Source organism: Callionymus lyra, chromosome 17, assembly GCF_982586985.1.
Source record: "Callionymus lyra chromosome 17, fCalLyr1.hap1.1, whole genome shotgun sequence".
Taxonomy (NCBI): Eukaryota; Metazoa; Chordata; class Actinopteri; order Syngnathiformes; family Callionymidae; genus Callionymus; species Callionymus lyra.
In genome coordinates, this window is record NC_141834.1 from 1573293 (window position 1) to 1596107 (window position 22815).

General features: G+C 36.3%; 1 protein-coding gene across 3 annotated transcripts in view; it reads right to left on the bottom strand.

Moving 5' to 3' along the window:
• Positions 1–22815, bottom strand: part of cdk14 (cyclin dependent kinase 14) — a 49741-nt gene that overhangs the window by 10834 nt on the left and 16092 nt on the right. For all 3 annotated transcript variants that reach the window (XM_087812570.1, XM_087812572.1, XM_087812571.1), the window contains 12 exons: positions 17880–18125; positions 17041–17135; positions 16248–16327; positions 14955–15049; positions 13491–13553; positions 12952–13075; positions 10389–10509; positions 9735–9828; positions 5081–5144; positions 3101–3149; positions 2509–2648; positions 1669–1816 (listed from right to left, as the gene is read on the bottom strand). In XM_087812570.1, coding sequence (XP_087668696.1) covers positions 1701–1816; positions 2509–2648; positions 3101–3149; positions 5081–5144; positions 9735–9828; positions 10389–10509; positions 12952–13075; positions 13491–13553; positions 14955–15049; positions 16248–16327; positions 17041–17135; positions 17880–18125 — 1287 coding nt within the window. In that variant the 3' untranslated portion in view covers positions 1669–1700. The remainder of the gene's footprint in view (positions 1–1668; positions 1817–2508; positions 2649–3100; positions 3150–5080; positions 5145–9734; positions 9829–10388; positions 10510–12951; positions 13076–13490; positions 13554–14954; positions 15050–16247; positions 16328–17040; positions 17136–17879; positions 18126–22815) is intronic.

Sequence of the window (22815 nt, forward strand, 5' to 3'; positions counted from 1 at the left end):
ATGTTAACCCACAATTTTTACAATTCATTTAATACTTTGGTACATTTGTACGACCTCTATGTTCCATAGGATGAAGCTGAAAGAAGTAATTAATGACAATCGTGTGTCTGTTTTGGATTGTATTGAGAAAATAGTCTGAAGTAAGGCAAAGAGCATAAAGGAAACACAATAGTAAGAATATAAACTCAGGACTTGTGAGGCTCTAACTAATTACAACGCCAGCGTTTTCTCTTGCCTATAGATGTGAGTGTGTGTTGTGTTAGAGGCCGATCCATTTGGACTTATCTGTCCGTGCATTAATGACAATATATGCAGGAGGATTAGCCGGATCTAATTCAGGCGCTTCCATCAGCCCGTCAGCAGGGACAAAGAGGACGATTCCAATTCAAATGCAGAAGCGGAGGGGACACGGCGCTCTCAGTTGGGTGACTTCCACACTCCACACGCAAATAAATGGCCACACACTCAGACATTCAGACGTGAATTAAACAGAACTCTCTCATCTTCACTTCATGTCTACGCTGAGAAAACTTGAGATGAGGCTGGACCGGCTCAGCTTTGCACCTGTCTGTAATTACAGATGTAATCTAGTTCACAGCGCCGGGTGGTTTCTCACCACTAGACCAAGGATTACTCCTGGCTCACGTTATCTGTGCACTTGTCACATGTTAACAGCTCAGATTCATCTGAACAAAGAACAAAAAATGACACCCCAGTGTTACACAAAGCAAGATAGTGACTCAGACAGAGACTGCAATTTCAGGCTAATAGTAACCCAAATTAAAAAAATAAATCCTCATCCTGATGAAAATGATGTCTTATTGAGACATAAACTACTTCACAATTCCTTTTTTTTAAAACAAATCAAGCGCCTTTGATCATTTGCACACAACAAAAAAAGTGATTATGACCCCCATTTGTGAGCTGACTCCCTTCCTGGTTGAATCCTCTAGTCACTGACTTTTCTTATCTTTTATATTTGCTTTTCCGGCACTATAAGCGGATACTTTTTTCAAAGACGTCTCTGGATTTTTACAGGTTAACGGCCTCCATGAGGTGCGCCAGCAGGAAGCACAAGAGCGAGACAGACATGAGAAAGAGATAATGCGCCAAGAAAGATGAGGTTGAAACAAGAGGTGGCAGTCACAACCAAAGACATACTAAAAAATACGAATGATGCAGCTTTTCAATAGAAGGAGTTCCATCTAAATTTGAATCATAAACAAGCATTTATTTAATTAATAATTATCTTTCTGTGTAAATACTTCATGTTACAACATGGATACTTGCATCTTATATTTGTAGAAATTATATTTTCTTTTTAATTGTTTTTAATTTTATGTGTCAACTTAAATTGAGTTGCACTATTGTATGTATGTTACAGTGTTTTTGGCCAATTTTTACATAATACAAATATTGCAACCAGCAAATAGTTCCTATTAAACCATCTGTGTCTTGTTGGCAAACTAGATTCTGAGAAATGACAAGCAATAGCTGTAAGTTAATTGGAATACCACTAAGCTGTGAGAAATGTGTCATGAGTCTGGAAGCAGGTAATAAAAAAAATGAGCAGGAGGAGCATTTTGGAGAGCATCAAACACAGATTCTCACATAGTTGTGAATTGGATCACACATAGGTCTGGTACAGGAAGTTTAATTTGCACGTACCGCCAACTCGGTGGCCAGGTTGATCCCTAAGGTCATTGTTTGCAGCCGGAAGAAGCCTTCCCTTGACTGTTCCTGCGCGCGCACACCTGAATGCTGTCCCCGCTCTCTGTCTGCAGCTTGATGTTTGGTATGGTGAAGATAGAAGACACTGTGGAGGGACAAGAGAACAGCAGACAGATTCAGACTCACTGTCCATTTAGACGGTGAACAGATTGAAGATCAGGCAGAGGAAATTGGTAAATTGGTCCGAAAGAGAAAAACGATTCCTAACAAAGGGGCTTTCACACGTCTGCCCTGGTGGCTGCCCTATTTTTGCAATACTCCCTCTGGCCAGCAACTCTTAAAAGTCCAGAGACACATAGCGTCGGTCTCTTATGAGAGTTTTATAAGTAAGTAAGTCATTTATATTTGTAAAGTGCTTTTCCAGACCAGGGTCACAAAGTGCTTAAACAATCAAAACAATACTCAATTGTCACTTTATTGGAGTCAGTAGACTCCATCAAGCTTATGAGCAACTGCCTGGAAGGACCTCAGAGCCTGAGCTGGGGTGTAAGGCTGGATCAGATCAGTGATGTAAGGAGGAGCCTGACCATGTATAGCTATGAAAGTAAGAACCAGAATTTTAAAGTTGATCCTGAAAGAAACTGGCTGCCAGTGAAGAGATTTAAGGATCGGAGAAATGTGAGTTCTTCTACTAGAGCAGGTCAGAGTTCTCGCTGCAGAGTTCTGTATCAACTGCAGGTGAGACACCTCCTTCTTGTTAAGACATGAAAACAAACTGTTACAAGTGAGAGATATAACACCTCCTCATCCAGTCTCAGCGTTTATTTGTGTACGTACTGTCCTGCAGCTCACAGAGCCGCGGTGGAAGGTTGCTGAAGTATTCATGGTTAAGGGCGGCTTGGGCGGACAATCGATTCTTTGGGAAGCACTGGAGGAACCTAAATGCTAACTCCTCAGCATGGTCCACATAGCCCAACCTGAAACACAAACACAGGTCAGCTCTCGAAAGAGTTTCTGACAAGATACAACATGAGGATCAATATCTATGTAAAAATGAATGAAGTGTCAACAAAGGAATAAATAATTCATGTAGAAAAAGGAAGCAATCATGTAAGTGTCTTTTTATTCCTCATACATACATTTTAATAAAATGATATGATAGTTGAAGCAGTTGATAAAAAAACATGAGAGTAATTACAAAATAATTTTCAAGTTAGTTAGTTTTGAAGCAAGTAGTTTCATTACAGAGTGTATTTAGTTGATTTGTTTTACTTTTTGGATAATGAATTAAAACGGAAACACATGTGGGAATGAAGGAATGAAAATCATTATTTGTACAATGTGATTCAAATAGTGATACAGAGGTTCGGATTTATCAAACAAAATGTGAAGAAGAAAGAGCATATTGCTGAAGGGTGTAGCTACTCACTTATTCCAGGCCTGTCTGAGCTTCTTTGCGCTGTAGACAGTAAATCTATCTGAAATCGGAAGAACACTGAAGGTTATCTCGAGGTCAAACTTGTTTCAGATTATGAACTTCCAAATCTAGGTATTAATAGAATATTTTTTTTAAGAAAATACCATGGCGATTACCATGAAGAAACACCACTTAAAACAAATTAACTAAACTTCGAAACAAAAAATGAAAAGAAAAATAGTAAAAGAAAAAAAAAAATCAAGATTTTAAATATGAGTCTCTTGAAAAAATATCTATATCTCAATGAAATGTTAATCTTTAGGTGCTATATATTTTATTTCTGAAAAATGTATATAAAAATATAGATGACTCAATTTTTTTTGCAGTGTACTTGTGCTTGTTTGGTTGAAACAATTGTTTGAACTGAAATATTGGGAATTAACTGAATAAGAATTATCTTTATTGTCATTGTACTAGTACAACTAAATTAACAGTACAATCCCTTAAAGTGCACTAAACAATCTAACAAACACTTTAAAAAGGACTAGATCTAACAAATACAAGGTTATCAGGCTTAAAACAAAAATAAATGAAATACTCATTAAAGTCTTCTGGAGTCTTGGATGCATTTAAGGATCGGAGGGTGTCGCAGCAAAATGAAAAGGAGTATTTTTTAAAGTTCACTTCAGACTAAGCATGCAATGAAAACAATCAGGATATTGGCAACGAAGCAACGCTGCCACCTGCTGGCAGACATCGCGCACACCATCTTCTATTCAATTCTACTGCGACATTCATGCTTGTTATAATGGCATAAAGTAAACGAGAATTCTTATGAACATTAGTGCTTTCAGATTATTTTTGTAGTGACCTAGCATGAAGTCAATAACTAGCCTACTGTACAGAACATGGTCAATTAATTTACCTTGAAAGCCAAAACCATTCGTCCAGTCCTGAAACTCATTCAGTAGTTGAGCATTTTTATCTAGAATTTTCAACCCTCGGTCTTCCTTTATATTTATGAAATAGAACATTATTACTTTAAGCGGTTTACCAGAGCAGTGATTCAGATATGTTGGTAGAATCTTTTCCCAGAGGAGTGACCAAGTCCTTTTAAAAATATAAATCTTTAGCTGAGATTATTTAAACTCACAGAGGGCAGAAGATATTTTGAGTTATTCTTAACCCTGAAGGGTCGGAGCACGCACTTAGTAGACCAAGTAAAACAAGATAGATAGATAGATAGATACAACTTTATTGATCCCTCTGGAGGTCTTTTTCAGGAAATTGTTAAGTTAGTTATTATATTAGTTATAAATGTTAGTAGCAATAGTTGTACAAAAAACTGACAGGATTAACATTGTGCATATCTTTGTTGTGTTATCAGAAGTGTAGAAGAAACTGATATGTAAGTAGGTCATGTGTAAATGCAGCCACAAAAAGAAAGAAATGGAGACTTTGGCTACCGTGGAATACAAGCAAAATGATGGATAGACTGATGCTTCAAGTGTGTGAAAGTGTGTGTGTTTTGTATGTCTTTCAGGTAAATTATGTATATTTTAGTATATTATTTAAGTATGTATTATTTACATATTAATTAACTTACTTATAAAACAATTTCCTCTAGAACAAAAGTTAATTTGTGTATGAGCTGCTAATTAAAGGCATTATTATATGTTTTTTCATCCTTTTTCACAGCTCATCCATGCTGCTAGATTCATTATTTTCCCGCCCCAAATCTGCTTCTCCCATCAGCATCACTAATCTCCATCCTTCTCTTCATGCACTAATGAGCTCCCAGAGCTCTGCTTCCTGGCAGAGCCTCCACTCCCACTCTTCACTCCCGCTGAAAGCAAGAGGAACTTTTCATCCCTTCTTTATGATATAATTATAGTGTAGAGGTGACGAACATCTACAACCAGAGCTGTTTTTTTTTTATTCAGTGAGTGACTGCATGTTAACACAATTACTTCCACTTTTATTTGATCTTACCTGGTTTGAAATGAGGCAGCGAGTTGACGCCAGGCCAGTTCTCTTCAGATGGAGTCCCCAGTACCTGAAACACACCACAGAATATTCTTCCTATTAAACGCCCATTATTTAATGCAAACACAAACACCTTAGCACAAATTTCCAACTTACTTAAAAAAATCAGATATTGTTCTGATGAAAGGAAAATTATAGAAAAATATCCAGTAGTGGCTAAATAAGAATCCAAGTCTAAATTACATTTGCGATCGCAAATCATGGCTATCATTATCAACAGTAGAAGATATTTTAAGAGTTAATGCTAATAGTTAACATCAAATGTGACTTTCTCTAATTAAAATGCATGCTATAGACAAAGTATTTTTAAATGTATTGTTTAAGTCCTTTATTAACACCTTCTTTGATCTCATGCTTCTTATCCAAAAACTAAATCTGCAAAAATGTTTTTTAAAAAGCCAACATAGAAACTGACAAATACGAACAGCAGGGGGCAGCAAAGACTATTGCCTCTGCCTCAACGTGCCTCGCCATTTAACTCTAAAAAATATATATTCTCTGGACATAATTGGCGTTTTATTGTTGTTAACATGTCTAAGATTGAAACATTTTTCATCACAACCAAAGCTTTAACTGAGTTTGGACTGCATCGAAATCACATAAAAAGAAAATAACTAGTTCTCGGTTATGATAAATGATAAGATTAATGTGATGCTACTTCCTCCCCAGTCTGCTTTAGATCATGTGTCCGCTTCTGCCAGGAAGGAACTCCTCCTGATTCTTTTCTGGCAGTATTTTTTTAGCTCCTCTTTTGACTTCAAAATATAATTAAGTTACTGTATAGACACCACATGGTCTGGGAACCATGATCGCTGTGAGTTTGAAGTGAGTAAGAATGAATAAATTTGATTGAACTAGCTTTCTGTAACTGTGTCTATGCTGCCAAGAACCCTTAAAGCAGGGGTCTCCAAACTGGTCCTCAAAGGGTCGGGGTGGTGCAGGTTTTTGTTCCAACCAATCAAGCATGTACAGTTTAACCAATGAGGTTTCAGCTGAAATAAGCTACACCATAATGACCATAGACATATATGTAATAGACACTGCATCGATTGTAGGCGGATGTGCATAAAGCGCTGCCATCTTGGTAAAGTGCCATCAGAGGCAGCTGCGCATTAACAACTACAGGGAAAGAGATACTTCTCAATCCTAAAATACAATTATTCGCTGAATTCTGGACCGATTTTCAAACAGTTTGGTCCGTTCAAATTGTCATACATGTAGCTATAATACAGGGTGTTTGGATGTTTAAAAAAAATGCTGGTTTTACTACTCATTTTGTCAGCAGACGAGCAACTGTAAGAAGTTCCCGGACTTCTGTGCCGCTTATGGATGCTCTAGAGAGCGGAATATACGAACTAGATCTCGTGGGATCACTTTTCACAGGTAAAATGTAATTAAGGGCTAACATAGTATGGGTTGGTTGTTATTAAATAATTGATTATTAATAATGTTTAGCTCTTTTGTAATAAATTGTTTTTGTAAATGTATTGTCCCAAGTCCAGTTGCATCAGAAGGGGTAGTAACGTGTGTCAAATTAGTTTAATTTCTAAGAGGGTTTTATTTAAAAATCTTTTACTGAGGTAGTATTAACACTGTACTTTTTATTACATTGCAGTGATCCTAATCATAATTTTATTCCACCTTTTCTCAATAGAATATTTCATTTTAAAACACTAATATTGTGACATTATCCTCAGAATACCTTTCATATTTGTTTCATCTATTACTTCAAAATGTTTTTTTATATAGTAAAATATTCCTTCTAATAATATCTGTCTATCTGGTCTGAGGTTTGAAAAACAAACCACGTGAAAAAAGCTTGACAAATGAGCGAATTATGATCATTTTTATATTGTAAAAACATCATTCCTCTGTAGACGTAATGCACTGTACCAAGATGGCCGCCCTGTATACAGATTGCTCTAGTTGGCGGTGGCAGTCGATGCAGCGTTTATGTATACATGTCTATGAGACCCCTGTATTACAGCAACAAGTTAGGCTTAGCAATTTCATTCAACACTAATCTTGAGCTACTTCTTTGAATTTGTTTCAGTGTCAGAATAGTGTAAAAGTAATGTAGCAAATTGTTTCGTTTTTTTTCATTGATTTTGCCTTGTTTTGTTGTTTTTATTGCAGAAAATAATGTGGGTTTGACACAGGCAACTGTCTCTTAGTTCTGGCAAGGCAATCCTGCTCAATGGCCGTTTATAATTAAGTACCCAAACTAGAATATTATAAACATCTGTAATCATTTATTATGTAGTGACAAACGTTATTTAAATAATAACTACAGAGTTCTACAACATGAGTCATGACCGATGAAAATTAAAGCAATTATTACAAAAAAATTATTTGGTGAATCATATGTTGTTGCTTTGAATTCTTAAATTCACATTAATTTTCAATACCCGGCAATCACCCCCCAAAGACCAGCAACTAAAACTCAATTTGACATTTAAATGTGATGCAGAAATAGGATTATTTAGCATGGTTGACGGTACCAGACTGTTCTATAGGGATTATCATAAACTCTTGAGTTAGTAACTGTCCAGTAATTGTGTGGAGGAAAATATGACAATAGAAGAATATAAAATGTTCTCATAAGTCTCATGCATTTGGGCAGAATTGGGTGAGTATCGTCACTGGTCCTTATTACCATGGGTTGTGTGGAGCTGGAGATTGACGTCATAGATGTGCAGTCGAAAAATCTGCACCTACAACTTGATGGTATTATATCAACATGGACATCTTGTAGAATAACAAGTTAACTTTTTCTTCTGTACGTAACATATCAACTGTTTTAATTTCCACATTAAATTCAATATCAGTCTGCTGCATCCCTGTGTAAATTAGTTCACAATAGAAAGGTAAAAGTAACTTTGTTTCCAGCTAAGCCAGCGTTTTCATGTCTGTGACAGTAACGGGAGTTGACCTTTTCCTGCCTCCCTTCAAACAGAACAGGAAGCCTAAGATGGTACATTATTCATGAACGTGGACTTCACCAGCAGAACAAAGGTTGTGCATCCAAACTCCATCCTGAGTGACAGCTGGCAGCACGCCGACATAAATGTCAATCATAATTCGATCAGAACAATCACCCGTCACAGTCATGGTGTTTGTTTACCGATGAGCTCATCTGGATTGATCACGTCAAGATTTGGGTCAGTGATCGTGAGACAGATAGAGACGGGATGTGATCCCACCAAGAAGGCAAAGTGAAGATGATAATTTAGCACATATTTGTGTTATTCTGGTCATTCGGAGTGAAAAATGTTCCTGTTCTGTTTGGAAAATCATCACCATAGAGGTTTAACAGTCTTGAAACAAACTTTTTTTTCTTAACACTAGTGAAATTCTCTGTAGGGAGAGCATTTATGCAGCTGAGCCTCATCAGCAGTCAGTCCGGTAGACGCTATCATCCCATCACCATCCTCTTTTTGTCTGCAGGGTCAGTGAGATTACAAATGTGTGCCAAACACCCCAACATTGCCTTTGGCATTAAAGGAAAATATATTTTTCACTTTGTTCTGTGACCCCGCTCCTCAAGGCTTCCACTCCCCCCTTTTCCACCAAAACCATCCAGCACTCAATGCATAATTTTAGACTGCAGCCTCGGGGGGGTAACTACAGTGAGAGAGACGATCCTCTCGACTTGACTTCTTCCCCTGGTCAACCTCTTCGTGCCCTCATTTCTGTCATCTTCAAAATGAATGATTCATGAACATTCATGTGCTGCTCAGCTATGCTCCAGAGAACCTGCTAGACCAGAACGGATCACATTTGTTGGGGAGTTATTTAAGAATTCATGAGACATCACGTTATAAAGAAAGATTCCCATGAGTCTTCAGGCGCACGATTACACCGTGTCCACTAATCTGATGTTGACATCTCATCTCCATAATCACTTCATACCATCACAGATGATTAGACTTTAAATATTCTCTGCAATAATGTACAGTGTACGTGTAGGGCTGCCAACTCATGCGCTGCTGAAAAGCTCATTTTCATAGGAGGATTAGAGGGAAGCATGTGAGGAATCAGTCGAGTGACTGGGGTCACAGTGATTAGATGATTATAGTATGTGGGTGCAGCGGCAATTGTTTGAATACACTTGCACGTTCCAGTGTTTACAGATATATAACTAGTTAAAATTTTCTTCAAAATACATTTCAAAAGCAAATGACCCCCAAAAGAATTCTGCAGCGACAGAGCAGTATATTCAGGCAGATTACAGGCCTTTCAAGGAGCTGAATTTATGGATCTTTATTTCCTATATATTAAAGGCTTTAAATCAAATTGGTGCCAATTCAATATTTAATTTGAATTCCCTTGTGTCACCTTAATTTGTGTCCCCTGATTGGAAAATTAGCTGAATTTCTGTACATCATGTCTATGTATTACATATTTTTTTAATGTCACAAAAATGGGATGTATTTTAATTTTTCATGTTGATCTTGAAAGAGAAAGAGAGAGAGTTTGTTAACTCTTACTATCATCACCACCTCAAGAAAAAAAAACCTCATCAACAAGTGCCACCTGGTACCCCCAAACTGTACCTTTGATACAGCTAAGAAATAAAAAAAAATGTCTTTGAACTCACCAGGAATATCCTCTCTAGTTGGTCCTGGATGTCCTTCATCCCAGGAAAGGCAGCTACTCCTTGGATCATTTCGATAAAAATACAACCCACACCCCTAAAAAAACACAAACATAGAGGTATTATGATGAGGAATAGGAGAAGGCTGGAGAGAAGAACTTAGAGTCAGAGACTGAGACGCTCAATAACTCCATAATTGTACTATAAGGACAAAAAGGCAACATATGGTAACAGATGATTGGTTATTAATTACTGTGGCAGATGGGTTTCAGGCAAAGTGCGGGTCAAACCCGAAAAAAATCCATGTATAATTCACTGATGGAAAATGAAGAAAAACAAAGTCAATGTTTAAATATAATGTTTTGAAAACATTTCAGCTATTTTTTAGGATAACTAAGACACACAAAGAAAAATAATTTTGAAAACACAAATATAATTGTCAGATATAAAGTCATTAGATTAATAACAATTACAATAATAGTTGAAGATAATAGCTTAACATAGGAATGCAATAACAGAATATATGCTTATGTTTTATGTGAATTACCTCAAGTATATTGTTTTATTTAAATGAGTAGAATGTTACTGAGTTGTTCCTTTTACTATTTAGAACAAAAAGCAAAGACAGCAACTGGTTGTGAACGAGGAAGAACTCACCACATGTCCAGACAAGTGGAGTAGTCCGTGGATCCCAGCAGGACATCTGGTGGACGGTACCAGAGGGTGACCACTTCATTGGAGTAGGTGTGACTGGGCACTGACTTGGCTCTGGCCAGTCCTGTTGAGAACAAAGATTGGAAGTTTTGGTCCACAGTAACTTCACTAATATATTAAAAATGTATGCATAACTACGTTTTATGTATGTAGGTGTAAAGAATACATAGCATAAAGGAGAAAGTAGGAAAAGGGAGGATGTACAAATATATCTTTTGACCACTGCTCCTCTTTCATTTAATTACTTCCCGTTGTAATTTTATCAGGATGTGTGATGTGTCACATCAAATATTTGAAACTATATCATAATATATGAAACTTAATTCATTCTATCAATAGATTATTGCATTTCCTGTCTGCTAAGGCGCAAAAAAAGGTTTAATTCCACCAATAATATGAGTATATGTCACAGCATCATGACTAGTACGAAAAACTTTCTCTGACAAAAAGCCCATCTCTTTCAGGTCAATCGAAATTTGATTTGCGTGTCAAAATTGAATTGAGTGGGGTGAAAAGGAAGGAGTCATAGATGCCTACATCTGCACCTAATTCCGCTTTCATTGGGATGTACAGGCTTGAAAGTACAACAATGTTGTTTATGCTGTTGATTCCTCGCAGAGCTAAGATCATCTGAGGTTTTGAATCAAATAGAAGAGTGTTACCGAATGCACACACAAAGAAAAGACAAGTTTTAATCAGGTTTGTGTCTCCCACTGTAGACACCCTTTTTAATTAAAGTTTGAAGTTCAGTAAACAACTTCCTGTCCTGCTGCTGCACAATGTTGTCGAGTGGCCAGAGGCGATAAGAGAAGCAGCACCGGTAGTTAACATCGGTGTGCCTGTTAGAGTATGTGTTTTTCACAAACACACTAAAATACTAGAATCGAAGTCAATATAATAGTAAAAAGTACATTAAGAAGTCCAGTTAACAACAGTTTTTATCTCAGCTTTTAAGAAGTAAAAACACAAAAGTATGGTTAAAACTAGTGATGCAGCTTCATGAAACTGTCATGTCGTTTAGAGGTCAGAAGGTGGTGCCAACAGTTTCAAATGATGTGATGCTTCATTAGAACGGTTGTTTAAAAGAAAGGAAAATACTGCAGAGACTGGGATCAGAGACCGGCTCTGAAAATAATGACACTGCTTCATGAAGCTTCATCAGACCATCACTAGCTAAAATCAAGTTGGTTAACAAAGTAAAATATAAAGAGTGCTGTTTGAGCTGCACCGCCTCAGAGGTAAGTAAGTAAGTAAGTAAGTAATATTTATTTATATAGCGCTTTTCGAGACCAGGTTAAACAATCAAAACAATACTCAAAAAAGTACTTTAAAGATCAAGATAATACTGAGAACAACACAGGATTTCGAGAAAATCAAGGAAAAGCCTGAACAAATAGAAACGTCTTAAGATGTTTCTTAAAGGAGTCAGTAGACTCCTCGCAACCAGAGCCTGAGTGCTCAGTGGTGGGCTCATTAAAACTTGAATACTCTCCACCACTTACAGTCTGACGCAATCACATATGAAAACGACAAATTGTGATCTTTATATGTGATGTCTATGTCATTATTTGTATTGTTGACATTCCTGAGGCCAAAAAAGCATCCAAGATATATTTTATGTTACAAATGTTACCCCTAACAATTAACCCAGTGTTTCTGGATTTATTAATTTGAACTTTTGGTGTCAAAAGTTTTACACCATCAGTTTCTTTGACTGTTTCTATGCTATTCTAATTGTACCTTCCCAAATGGATCCCATTTATTCCTTAAGTTTCTACCATCATTTTTAGCCAACTTTTACTGATTTTGGCCTCAGATTTCAGGCACTTAGAGAAACCGACCAAAGGGAAGGAAAAGGCTTGATATTTAATCAAATATTGGATGTAACATTAGTCAATTTTATCATGCAGAGTCAAAAAATTCTAAAATCATGATGAAAATAAGTTAATTACTTTATTTCTACCACTGAAACCGTTAGCGGTGTGGGCGAGGGTCACGCTAAAAAGGTCGAAAAGTCTTTCACAATTTAGAGTTCTTAATCAACTTCATGTTTTTAAGAATAACTCGGAAAACAAATCCATCTTCATGATAAATGTAAATTATTTCAAAATCTTGTGAAACCTTTTTTTAATTTACATGAGACAATGATTTGAAATTCATTCCTCGTGCTATTAGACTTTATAACTTTGGGGGGAGGAGGAGAGTGAAGGGATGATGTATAATATTCTATGTTATTCTTTGTATCCTTTTAAGATATTTGTGTTTTTCTCCTTTGATCTATGATCTTTGCACTTTGTTATCTCTTTGGACTTTGTTCTTTTTATTTGAACTTTGTTCTTGTTCTTGCGTTCATAAAACTTCTGTAGCTGTGCTGTAACTGATGTGCACTGGAAACCTAATTTCTCCAGAGGGATTAATAAAGTCAATCTAATCTAATCTAATCTAATTTAATCTTAAAAGCAAGCTTTATTGTGAAAGATACTACAGTAGCTTCTGCTTAACCTACCAAAATCGGCCAATTTGAGCTCTCCGGTGTCACTGATCAGCAGGTTCTGAGGCTTCAGGTCCCGGTGCAGGATGTACCTCTGGTGGATGTAGGACAGTCCTCGTAGCAGTTGGAACAAGAACAGCTGGAATGAAACAAGCAGTTTCCAGCAAATTTTCACACAAAAAAGTAAAAATCTGACGATTCACAATGTTGCCCTATCAATATCAATCTTCTTCATGAAGTAGTGGCTTGTTCTTACGTTCATTCGGGAATGAATTGATGCCAAAACAACTGTTCATAGAAAAACTTCCCTTATAATATGTTAAATAAAGGCATTTTACTCTGGTATTTTCTACTTATGGCTAGTTACATTTATACACCTGAGTCAGCGTACGATTGAAGCGTCTATTGACTTGCTTTTCTAGGAGGTTCATTCCGACTTCATTTTAATGTGTTTGGCCTCCTTCCCCGAAACATTTGTATAAAATTCCTTTCCTTTGACACTGATAGATAGTGTTTGACACCTGTGAAGAGTCAGTGTGGGAGCTGATACAAACCTTGACGTTGTCTGGATGAAGACCACCCGGGTGTCTGTCCATGTACTGACACAAGTCTGTGTGCTGCCAAAGAGAAAGAGAATGCGATCACATTTGGAATTACAAAACATTTCTAAACTTTTAAGAAAAAAAACTCCACCCAACGTCCACGTCTTCAAGACGGAATTATTGTAAATAATATATCATATTGACAAGGAGATGGTGGGATTATTATATTAGTATTATTATTTTCTTTTTTCTATTAGCATAACTTTACCAGTTACAACCAGATAAGAAATAAAAATAAAAATCACATGGTATATTGTGTATTGTGTTCATCCTTTGGTGAAGCATCCATTGTCCAACAAAAGTTTTCCATTTTTAAAAATAACCTTTACTTACTTACCATAAAGAGCAAATTTAAGCTTAGTTGTTGTTGTGGTTCATTAAATATTGGAAATGATAGGACCAGAGCTGCACAGCCTACATGTATAAGTGTTTAAGTGAGTAATATTTGTATTTTACAAAGATTTAATTAATATTATTTTCCGTATTTTCCGCACTATTAGGCGCAACGGATTATAAGGTGCACCATCAATGAATGGCCTATTTTAGAACTCTTTTCATAAATAGGGCGCACCGGGTTATAAGGCGCATAGAATAAAAGATACAGTCAAACATTTGACTAGGGTTGCGTTATGCATCCACTAGATAAAGCTGTGCTACAGGGAATGTCAACAAAACAGTCAGATAAAGTCAAACTTTATTAAGCGTTCTCACAACTCTGTTCACTCCCATGGAAATGATGTTCAAATGATGTTTAAAAGATTTCAAGCAGCAGCGTGCGAGACTGGTGTTGTGAACAGTGAAGTTGAGCGCATGTATGACAGCTAGAGTGCGCGTGTATGACATGTTGAATGCACGTGTATGACTGGTTGAGCGTTCAGCAGAGTGATTTTTGAGTGTACAACAACCAAGACACACTCGCTCAAACCGGTGGCAGTAATATCACTCCATAGGTGCACTGTCCTTTTTTGAGAAAATTAAAGACCTTTAAGTGCGCCTTATGGTGCGGAAAATATGGAACCTTAAAGAAATGGGGTTCCCAGTTCGCATTATGATAATATTAAACATGATAATAATATCAATGTAAAGAAGGAATTACTTCCAATATGATCTTGTGAAGCAGCTGATGTGAAAGTTAACTATAATTGGAGAAAAAAAAGCTTGATAATGGCATTTTATTTAATAAAAATATATTAAAATGTTGAGCTCAGTCAGTGCTTTAGAAATACTTCTTGTGTTCTTAAATATATTTTCAGATGTAAATATTTCCTGGTATGCAGATGACCCGACATATTGATTTGATAATAATTTCCTTTAATAAAATTAATTTTGCTCGCTCAGAAATTGATTACAAATGAGGTGAAGACGCTCGTAAAATGGGATGTTACTGTCAGTGAGTGTAGAAGGGTGACCACTCACCACATACTCAAAGACGAGAGTCAGGGTTTCCTTGGTATGGATGATGTCATGCAGAAGCACAATATTACCATGTTTGAGGCCCTTCAAGAGAGATGCTGCGCACAGAGAAGCAGAGAATCGTGTGAAACGCCCAAGAGCTGAGCTCTCATTAGGTGGTGGACAAACAGAAACAAGGCAGCATCAAAAGATTAAGAGATAAAGAACTTAAGTGCGGAGCTGTATTGCGGGATCATCTTTCAGTGCTGTGATGCTATTAGGAGCCAGAGTAGGAGGATGTCTGAAGAATTGATCAAATCAGCGTTTTATTCAATCCCGCCCTGAGATCAGGTTTTGGAGAGCAGTTCGTTGAAACACAGCAAGAATGATGTACCAGTATTTTATTATTTTTCCTTTGCGTAATTTAACTTCACTTCGTTGCAACGATTTTGCAATCGCATCTAGACTAATGACACGTTTCTCTTCTGCTGGTTGATTTCAAATAATTTCCATTTCACGACTGTCATATCACTTTCACTTTAAGACTTAGTGAGACAAAGGAACTTGTTTTTAGACCCTGCATGTTGTTTCTAGTTTTTAAGCTAAGCTTTGCTGTTTGTCGAATAAAACGCATCTTGTTTTTAAGAAAAAGACCTAACTCAACAAGAAAACAGATCTGCTTTATTTAAATCTGCAGGCCAGCAACAAACACAGTTATTTAAGACTCTTACTATGCATATTTTACATTTCAATTTCCCAGTTTATCTTATATATTGTATAAGATATTGTAAGGCTAATTAGAAGTAAAAACCTTTGACAATAATTCATTTAGAAATTTCTTTCAGAGTGGCCTATTCTTCAAGTATAACAATGATTCTACTCGTTTTAGGGACCTCTATTCATATATTGGAAATTATACCGTTATATTTTGATACTCAGAGTTGTACAGTATTGGTTCGCAATTCTTCAATGTTGTTGTTAATTGATGCGCATTTAAATTAACATATTTTGTTATTCAGGCACAAAACATGCCTGAATTTTATATTTGAAAAAGTGTGATTATCTATAGCTCAAGAAAAAATATCCTGGCAGCTCAAATTGGGCCTAGAATTAGAAACCTTATGAGCAAATAAAGATAAATATACTTTTAATGTGACAAATATTCAGGTTTTTGCTCTGAACACCTTCTTGGACACAGATGGTTTATAAGCAAAACTGAAAAATGGTTATTCTTTCTAATAAGCCTTAAATGAATCTCCACACCCAATGTTTTCAATCAGTGAATGGTGTTAAAGTGCACAATTGAATAACTCGTACCTTCTCTGATGGCAGTGAAGGGAGTTCCTTCCTCTTCTTGCAAGCGAATCACTTTCAGAGCAACAAGCTTTCCATTTACCCTGAAGAAAAGCAGACACATGATTATTATGTTTCTGAACAAGAAAATAATAATTTATTTGCAATCATGGTCTAGAAATATTTGAACATTTCAGGTCATTTATAGGGATGCATGATTTGAAGTTAATCATATTTGTTTTCTATGAGTCATACATGTACAATCTTAGAATTTTTAACTGTAATTAAATATTTTCATCTGTAGTTTAATTAATTTGATCCATACAAAGTGTTTGTCTTATAAAGATCATGCACATAAAAGGGTAGAATTGTCAGCTATAATCAAACATGTAAAATCAATTAGTTTTCATCAGTGTTCAAACAAGTTTCAGCTGAACAGACTAGATTTACATTCATGTTTTTTCGACTGTGGGAGGGAACAGGACCATGCTGCTTTGTAACATGATCCTTTTCTTTTGACACTGAAAGTAAACACACACTGCTGCTAAACTTGATGCTGAATAATACTTAATATTTCATAGTGTCAAACACATTGTTGGCAAGAAGCAGTAAATCTGACGGCAGCAGTGATCAGACACATGGCCACTGTTTTGGTCAAACATCACAGAAAATTGTAAATTATTTCTTTAATTAAGTTAAAATTTATGTCAAACACGGTGAATTTTTTATAATACAGTATAATGACAGGACAATTATTTACATGAATTTTCATGAAGGAAACATAATAGGATTTCAGATTTAAGAGCACCGAACTCACTTGCTCTTTCCTTTGAACACTGTTGCGTATGAACCTTCGCCGAGTTTCTCAAGCTTTTCATAGGAGTCAGCTTTTCCAAACTTGGGGCTTGTGGGCTGTGGAGAAAGCAAACACATTCAAAAATACACTTTAAATGAAAAATAACTCAATTAACCTTCCTTTAGTTCTAGTCTCTTTTACATTCAAAATCAGTTTAAATGATTTTGTCTTTGTAGATTATAGACAATTAAAAGGATACATCAAGACTTGCAGAATTATTTTATTTTAATGATTTTAAACATTAGTTCCTTAGTCTCATCGTAGTGTAGACTATATTTATGTGGCTTGTGTGTGGGTCACAGTGTTACTATACATCTGATCACATATAAAACCTGCGAAAAATGAACTATTGTGTCTATGTTGTGTAATTACATATACGATATTTTTTTCCAATTTTATCTTCAATTTATTTTGGTATTTTACACGTATGAAAACTTTCACAGTACATAACGCTTTCTTCTAAAACATGCCAACACTCATGTCTAGCAGGTTTGAAATCTACTTCGACAACCTGATAAATAAACTGAATGTTTGAGTTGGTGAGCTGGAATCAGGAAACTCTAACAATAAAACTTTGTAACCGTATCTGCTTCTTTCACACATAAACAATCACTTGTTCAAGTCAGATCTGTGAAGTGATTATTCATGAACAATTTAAAATACTTGACTGCGACTCAATAGTCAGAAACTTAAGAGAAGGATGATAGATAGATAAAAGCTTTATTAAATCCCTGTAGAGATTTCCTTTGGGAATGATGATGACCATCAGCATCTCTGCTATATCCTCCACATGTACTTACAGAACTGGGGCTTGAGTGTCGACGCAGTTTTGGTGATTCCTTTCCAGACGATGAGCTCTTGGCGCTGATGCAGGCATTATTCTCGGAGTGGACCCTCTTCACTTGGCTCGTGGGTTTCTCAAACGGGTCGAAGTCACTCTGCGTGCGATGAACTCTGACCTTCTTGTCTTCGGGGATGGTGTCCAGGGGTTTGATGACCGAGTCTGTTCCCTGGCAGCTGCGTGTGGACATCTTTGTGACACATATCTGTCGACAGCAGAGGAAAGTAAACGGATGCCTCTGAAAGCAGCGACTGTCAAATTCCTTCTACGATCACAAGTGTTTCGCTGTTAATAGTCTGGCTTTCCTCCTGGTAGCCTCGCGTTTGGTGCTGCGAGGACCAGAGCGTTTAATCCCAGTCTTGTTTCTTTCAGAGGAGCTCGTGCCTCTGCTTTCTGCACCAGCTGCTCCTCCACTGCTGACTGTGTATGCCGGAAACAAAAGACGCAGGCCGCATGACATGTTTTGCCACTGCTGTGTGGGATTAAATATTTAAGGGAAGGCTCCCCTGCAGGAAGAACCTCTAATTACTCTAATACACAAGGAGGGGTCATCTTCCTGCTCGCTCAATTGTTCTTTGACATGGGCCAAGTTTCAGAGAACACTTGCACACATGCCTAAATTACACACCCCAAGACCAACAGATGCCATTCAGACTCAAGAAAAGAACGTTTTGAAATCTAATGTTGGTAAACAAATCTGGCACATTACTGCCTCCCACTGCTGAGGTGTGTGAATTGCTATTTTTGCTCGCCATGGTGTTGATACAAATGGGATAGTCATTTCTTAAAGAAGAATGTTGTACTTCTTTAAGAAATGAAAATGACTTTAACGTGTTTTCACAATGTCAAGACAATTTTTTAAGTAACTTCAACCTGTGATTGTCAAGACGCTCCTTTTAGTCAAGTTTACTGCAAAAATAATTACTGAAAATGAGTGAAAAAAACATAATTTAGATTTTTACTGTTTTAATCTGGAGGACAGTCCCTGAATATAAGGTGGACATTAAACCAGTGTGAGGTGCGAAAAGGTTAGGTAACACTGCTTCATCATATCATGAAAGATCCTGCAAACCTCTAAACAAAGACCACTAGACTACTAATTGAATATTAACATATGATGGTTTTTAACAGTATTTGACTGATAAACATACATTGATGTTGGATTTATATTACAAGTGCTTTAAAGCTCAACGTACCTTTTTAATATCATTTCATTTAAACTCATATAAATGCTCTGAAACATACAGACATCCACAGATGTAAATAAGCCAATAAATACAATTAAAACATTTTGATTTAATAATGAAAAGACAGTGACGATTTACCTACCAATTACTTCTTCGCACATGGTACTGCATATTTAAATATATTGTTTTAAGCTGCAGTCAAGCTGTTACAATCAGATGTTTTTATTATTTTATCAGTAGATAAACTTCAACACAACCACAACAGTAGGAAGCACTAACTACTTCATACACCTTGTGGTGTAAACCAAATGATGGCTTTTACACACTGCTTGATTTTGTGATGGCTGACTCGTAGCTACAATACTGTATATGTATTATAAGTTCATGTTGCTGTGTGAGAAGGGACAGCTGTGATTGGTTGGCTGGGCGGCAAAGCATTATAGGATCTATTCATGTCACGGTTTCTGATAGGGTTATAGAAAGGGGTGACACCTAATTAAATGTTGAATTTGCAAGCCCCAAAAAATGTACTTAATTCAAACAAGTTAAAATGAATTGTCACCGCTAATGTGGGGAGATCACCAAACGTAACCCCACAATAAACAATAGACCACTGTGCTAATGTTAAAACAGAAATGTCGCGCCTCTGAAAAGTATGTTAATTTCCATTCACTCAATACTTGGTTGAGCCTCCTTTGCATGAATGACTGCATCAATGTGGCGTGGCATGGAAGCGATCAGAGTGTGGCACTGCTCAGGTGTAATGGAAGCCCAGGTTGCTTTGATAGCAGCCTTCAGGTCATTGTTGGGTCTGGTGTCTCTCATCTTTCTCTTGACAATACCCCACACATTCTCTATGGGGTTCAGATCAGGTGAGTTTGCACAGTAACACCATGGTCATTGAACCAGCCTTTGGTACCTTTGGCAGTGTGGGCAGGTGCCAAGTCCTGCTGGGAAATGAAATGGGCATCTCCATAAAGCTTGTCAGCAGAAGGAAGCATGAAGTGCTCTAAGATTTCCTGGTAGATGGTTGTTTTGATTGTGCACTTGAGAAAACACAGTGGACCAACACCATCAGATGACATGGCTCCACAAATAATCACTGACTGTGGAAACTTCACACTGCACTTCAATTAACATGGATTCTGTTAAATAACTTGTTCGCCATCTCACTCACGCCCAATGAGAGAATTGAACATAGAAGGTTTGACCAACAGGAATAGGCTATGCCTGATTAGTCAATATACCAGTTGTGTCAAAGTTGAAGCTAAAAGTTAAGAGTTTGGATGTCAGTTGAAATTGACTTTACAGTGAATTTAGTGAACTAAAATGTGAACACTTTCTTCATTTTTAATGTTTCCATCTTCAGTAGTAGCACTGATCCTTTCTGTTCCCTGTTGTCATGGTGATACGTGTTATCCAGGTTCCATTGATGAAGGATTTTGTATTTTTCTGCAAATGCTTCAGGAAGGATAACTTTAACTTAGGGTTGGATTAAATTGGCCGCTTATGTTTGTTCTGAAACCAAAAACTCTAAAATGAAAGCATTTTATTTAGTATTTAAAGGCTTGCCCAAAGCCAGTAGTTGTTGTGTTTGTATTTGTTTAAATTAATTGGTTTAGGTTTTATGAAAAACACCAAAACTTTTTTTTTTCAAGTCAATTGTACCCCTTTTTAGAAATGTTTGACGCCATGTATTTTCCTAAATTCATTAATTTGGTTTTGTTAAATCAAGATAAATGACTAATCTTTGTTGATGTTATATAAACTTATCACAAGCAAAAATTAAAAAAAAGATCTACTTAATTAATGCAGATAAGGTCAAATGGTTATACATTTAGTTTTGTTCGGATTTTCAAAAATCAACTTCAATAAATCTGCTGCCTAACCACGCTACATCCCTAAAAGAGTTACGGTCCATCATATAACTTGACTCCCAAGGAATACCTGAATCACTGGAACAACAGACTCTAAACACAGTCAACCAATGGAAAGTCTATCTTTGTCAAAGCTCTCTTACTTGTCAGCTATCAATAATGACAGATTGATTTTTAAATAGGTAAGAAAAGACATCGATTGATTTACAATCACTTGGTAGCTTGAATCCCCTACTTTGACAAAATATAATTTAGATGACAGGAAAAGCTACAGTACATGATTCTTTAGAATGTCCTACAATTTGATTTGTCAATGTTTTATCTTCTGCATAATTTTCTCCCATATTTGCTTTAACAGAAAAAATCTACAAGGTGAAAAATACATTCACTGTTTTTTGAGTATTCAAAAGATGTCGGCTTACTTATTCAATATAGTCAGCAAACAGTTTCTAATATTGCCATTTTATGAACTGAACAGTTATTTTTGAATCCAAATCCTTTTCATCCTTGAAATGAGTTTTTAATCAGTTTTAAGAAAGGATATGTTTTTTGGCGAGACACTGACATTTAAAATGAAGATAAAATAGCTGATATGTGGTTATTGAAAAGGTCATAATGTCATACATTTAGTGTCGCACTGATCAGCCAGATTTCTTATTGGGATTAACTTTCCAGGTTAGAAGCCTCTACTTCTACTCTCTTCAAACCCTGCACCTTTTAATAAATAAAATAAATGACCATTCTAAAATATAGTAAGTAAGTAAGTATTTGTATAGCACTTTTCCAGACCAGGGTCTCTAAACAAATGCAGCTACTATAAAGAATCCATATACAGAGTTTAAAAAAATTTGATTTTATCCTGTTTTATTGGTTCGGTCGACTCATCTTTCCTCTTGGCAAGAATCTCAAATCCTTGCCTCATACCTGCACAAATTCAAACACTTGGCCGAGGATTTTGGTGACACACTCAGGGCCCACACCCTGATTCCAGGAATTAGTACTTAAATGCAAGTGATCTAAGTGATCTCCTTGTTCTGGTGTTTGGACAAGAAGTAGAGACTTAAATGACTAAACTGGCAGGTTTCCAGTTTCTTCATTAGATCACTCAGCTTCCACTCAATGTCCTCTACCATCCTTTTTAATATTAAAAAAAAATACTTTTTTTCGATTGACCACATATGTTTAATGGTTTGGTTAAATTGTAAAATATAATTCTGAAAACTAAATAAGTGTTTACTTTGTAAGGTTTGAAAAACTAAAAATATAAATAAAAAACATACGGCCTCCAAAAGTGACTAAACACTTATGAGAGTAAATCACGATAAAAGTCAAGACGGCCAAAAAGACGCTAATGAGAAGTTTGTTCTCCTTTTGGCGGCACAAGTACTAAAAAAAAGTCTAATTTTTGGCAACATTTACAAAACACGTATTTATAATAACTTATAATAATAATTTATAATAAGAATATTAAATTTGAATGATCTTAACCATGCTGATTTGTAATTTTTTGAGCGTGTGTTTATGTGACATGAGTAAAAATAAACCACAGCAGTTTTGAGGGTGTGGATGATTCTTATTTCAAGGAATAATCTGAACCTCTTAATGTGTTATGAAATAACACAAGTATAAATCACTAGAAGGTTTCTTATCTACCACTTGCTAAAGTTACTCGTTCACTTACTTCCTTCGGATCCATAGTTGGCATAATAACACAAGAACTTTGAGAACAACAACAGCATTAAAAGTCATGTGACACGGGATGGTGGGCAGGCCAACTCATGGCAGCTTTCTTAAAACACAAAATAAAAACAAAAGGGGCAACAGCTCATAG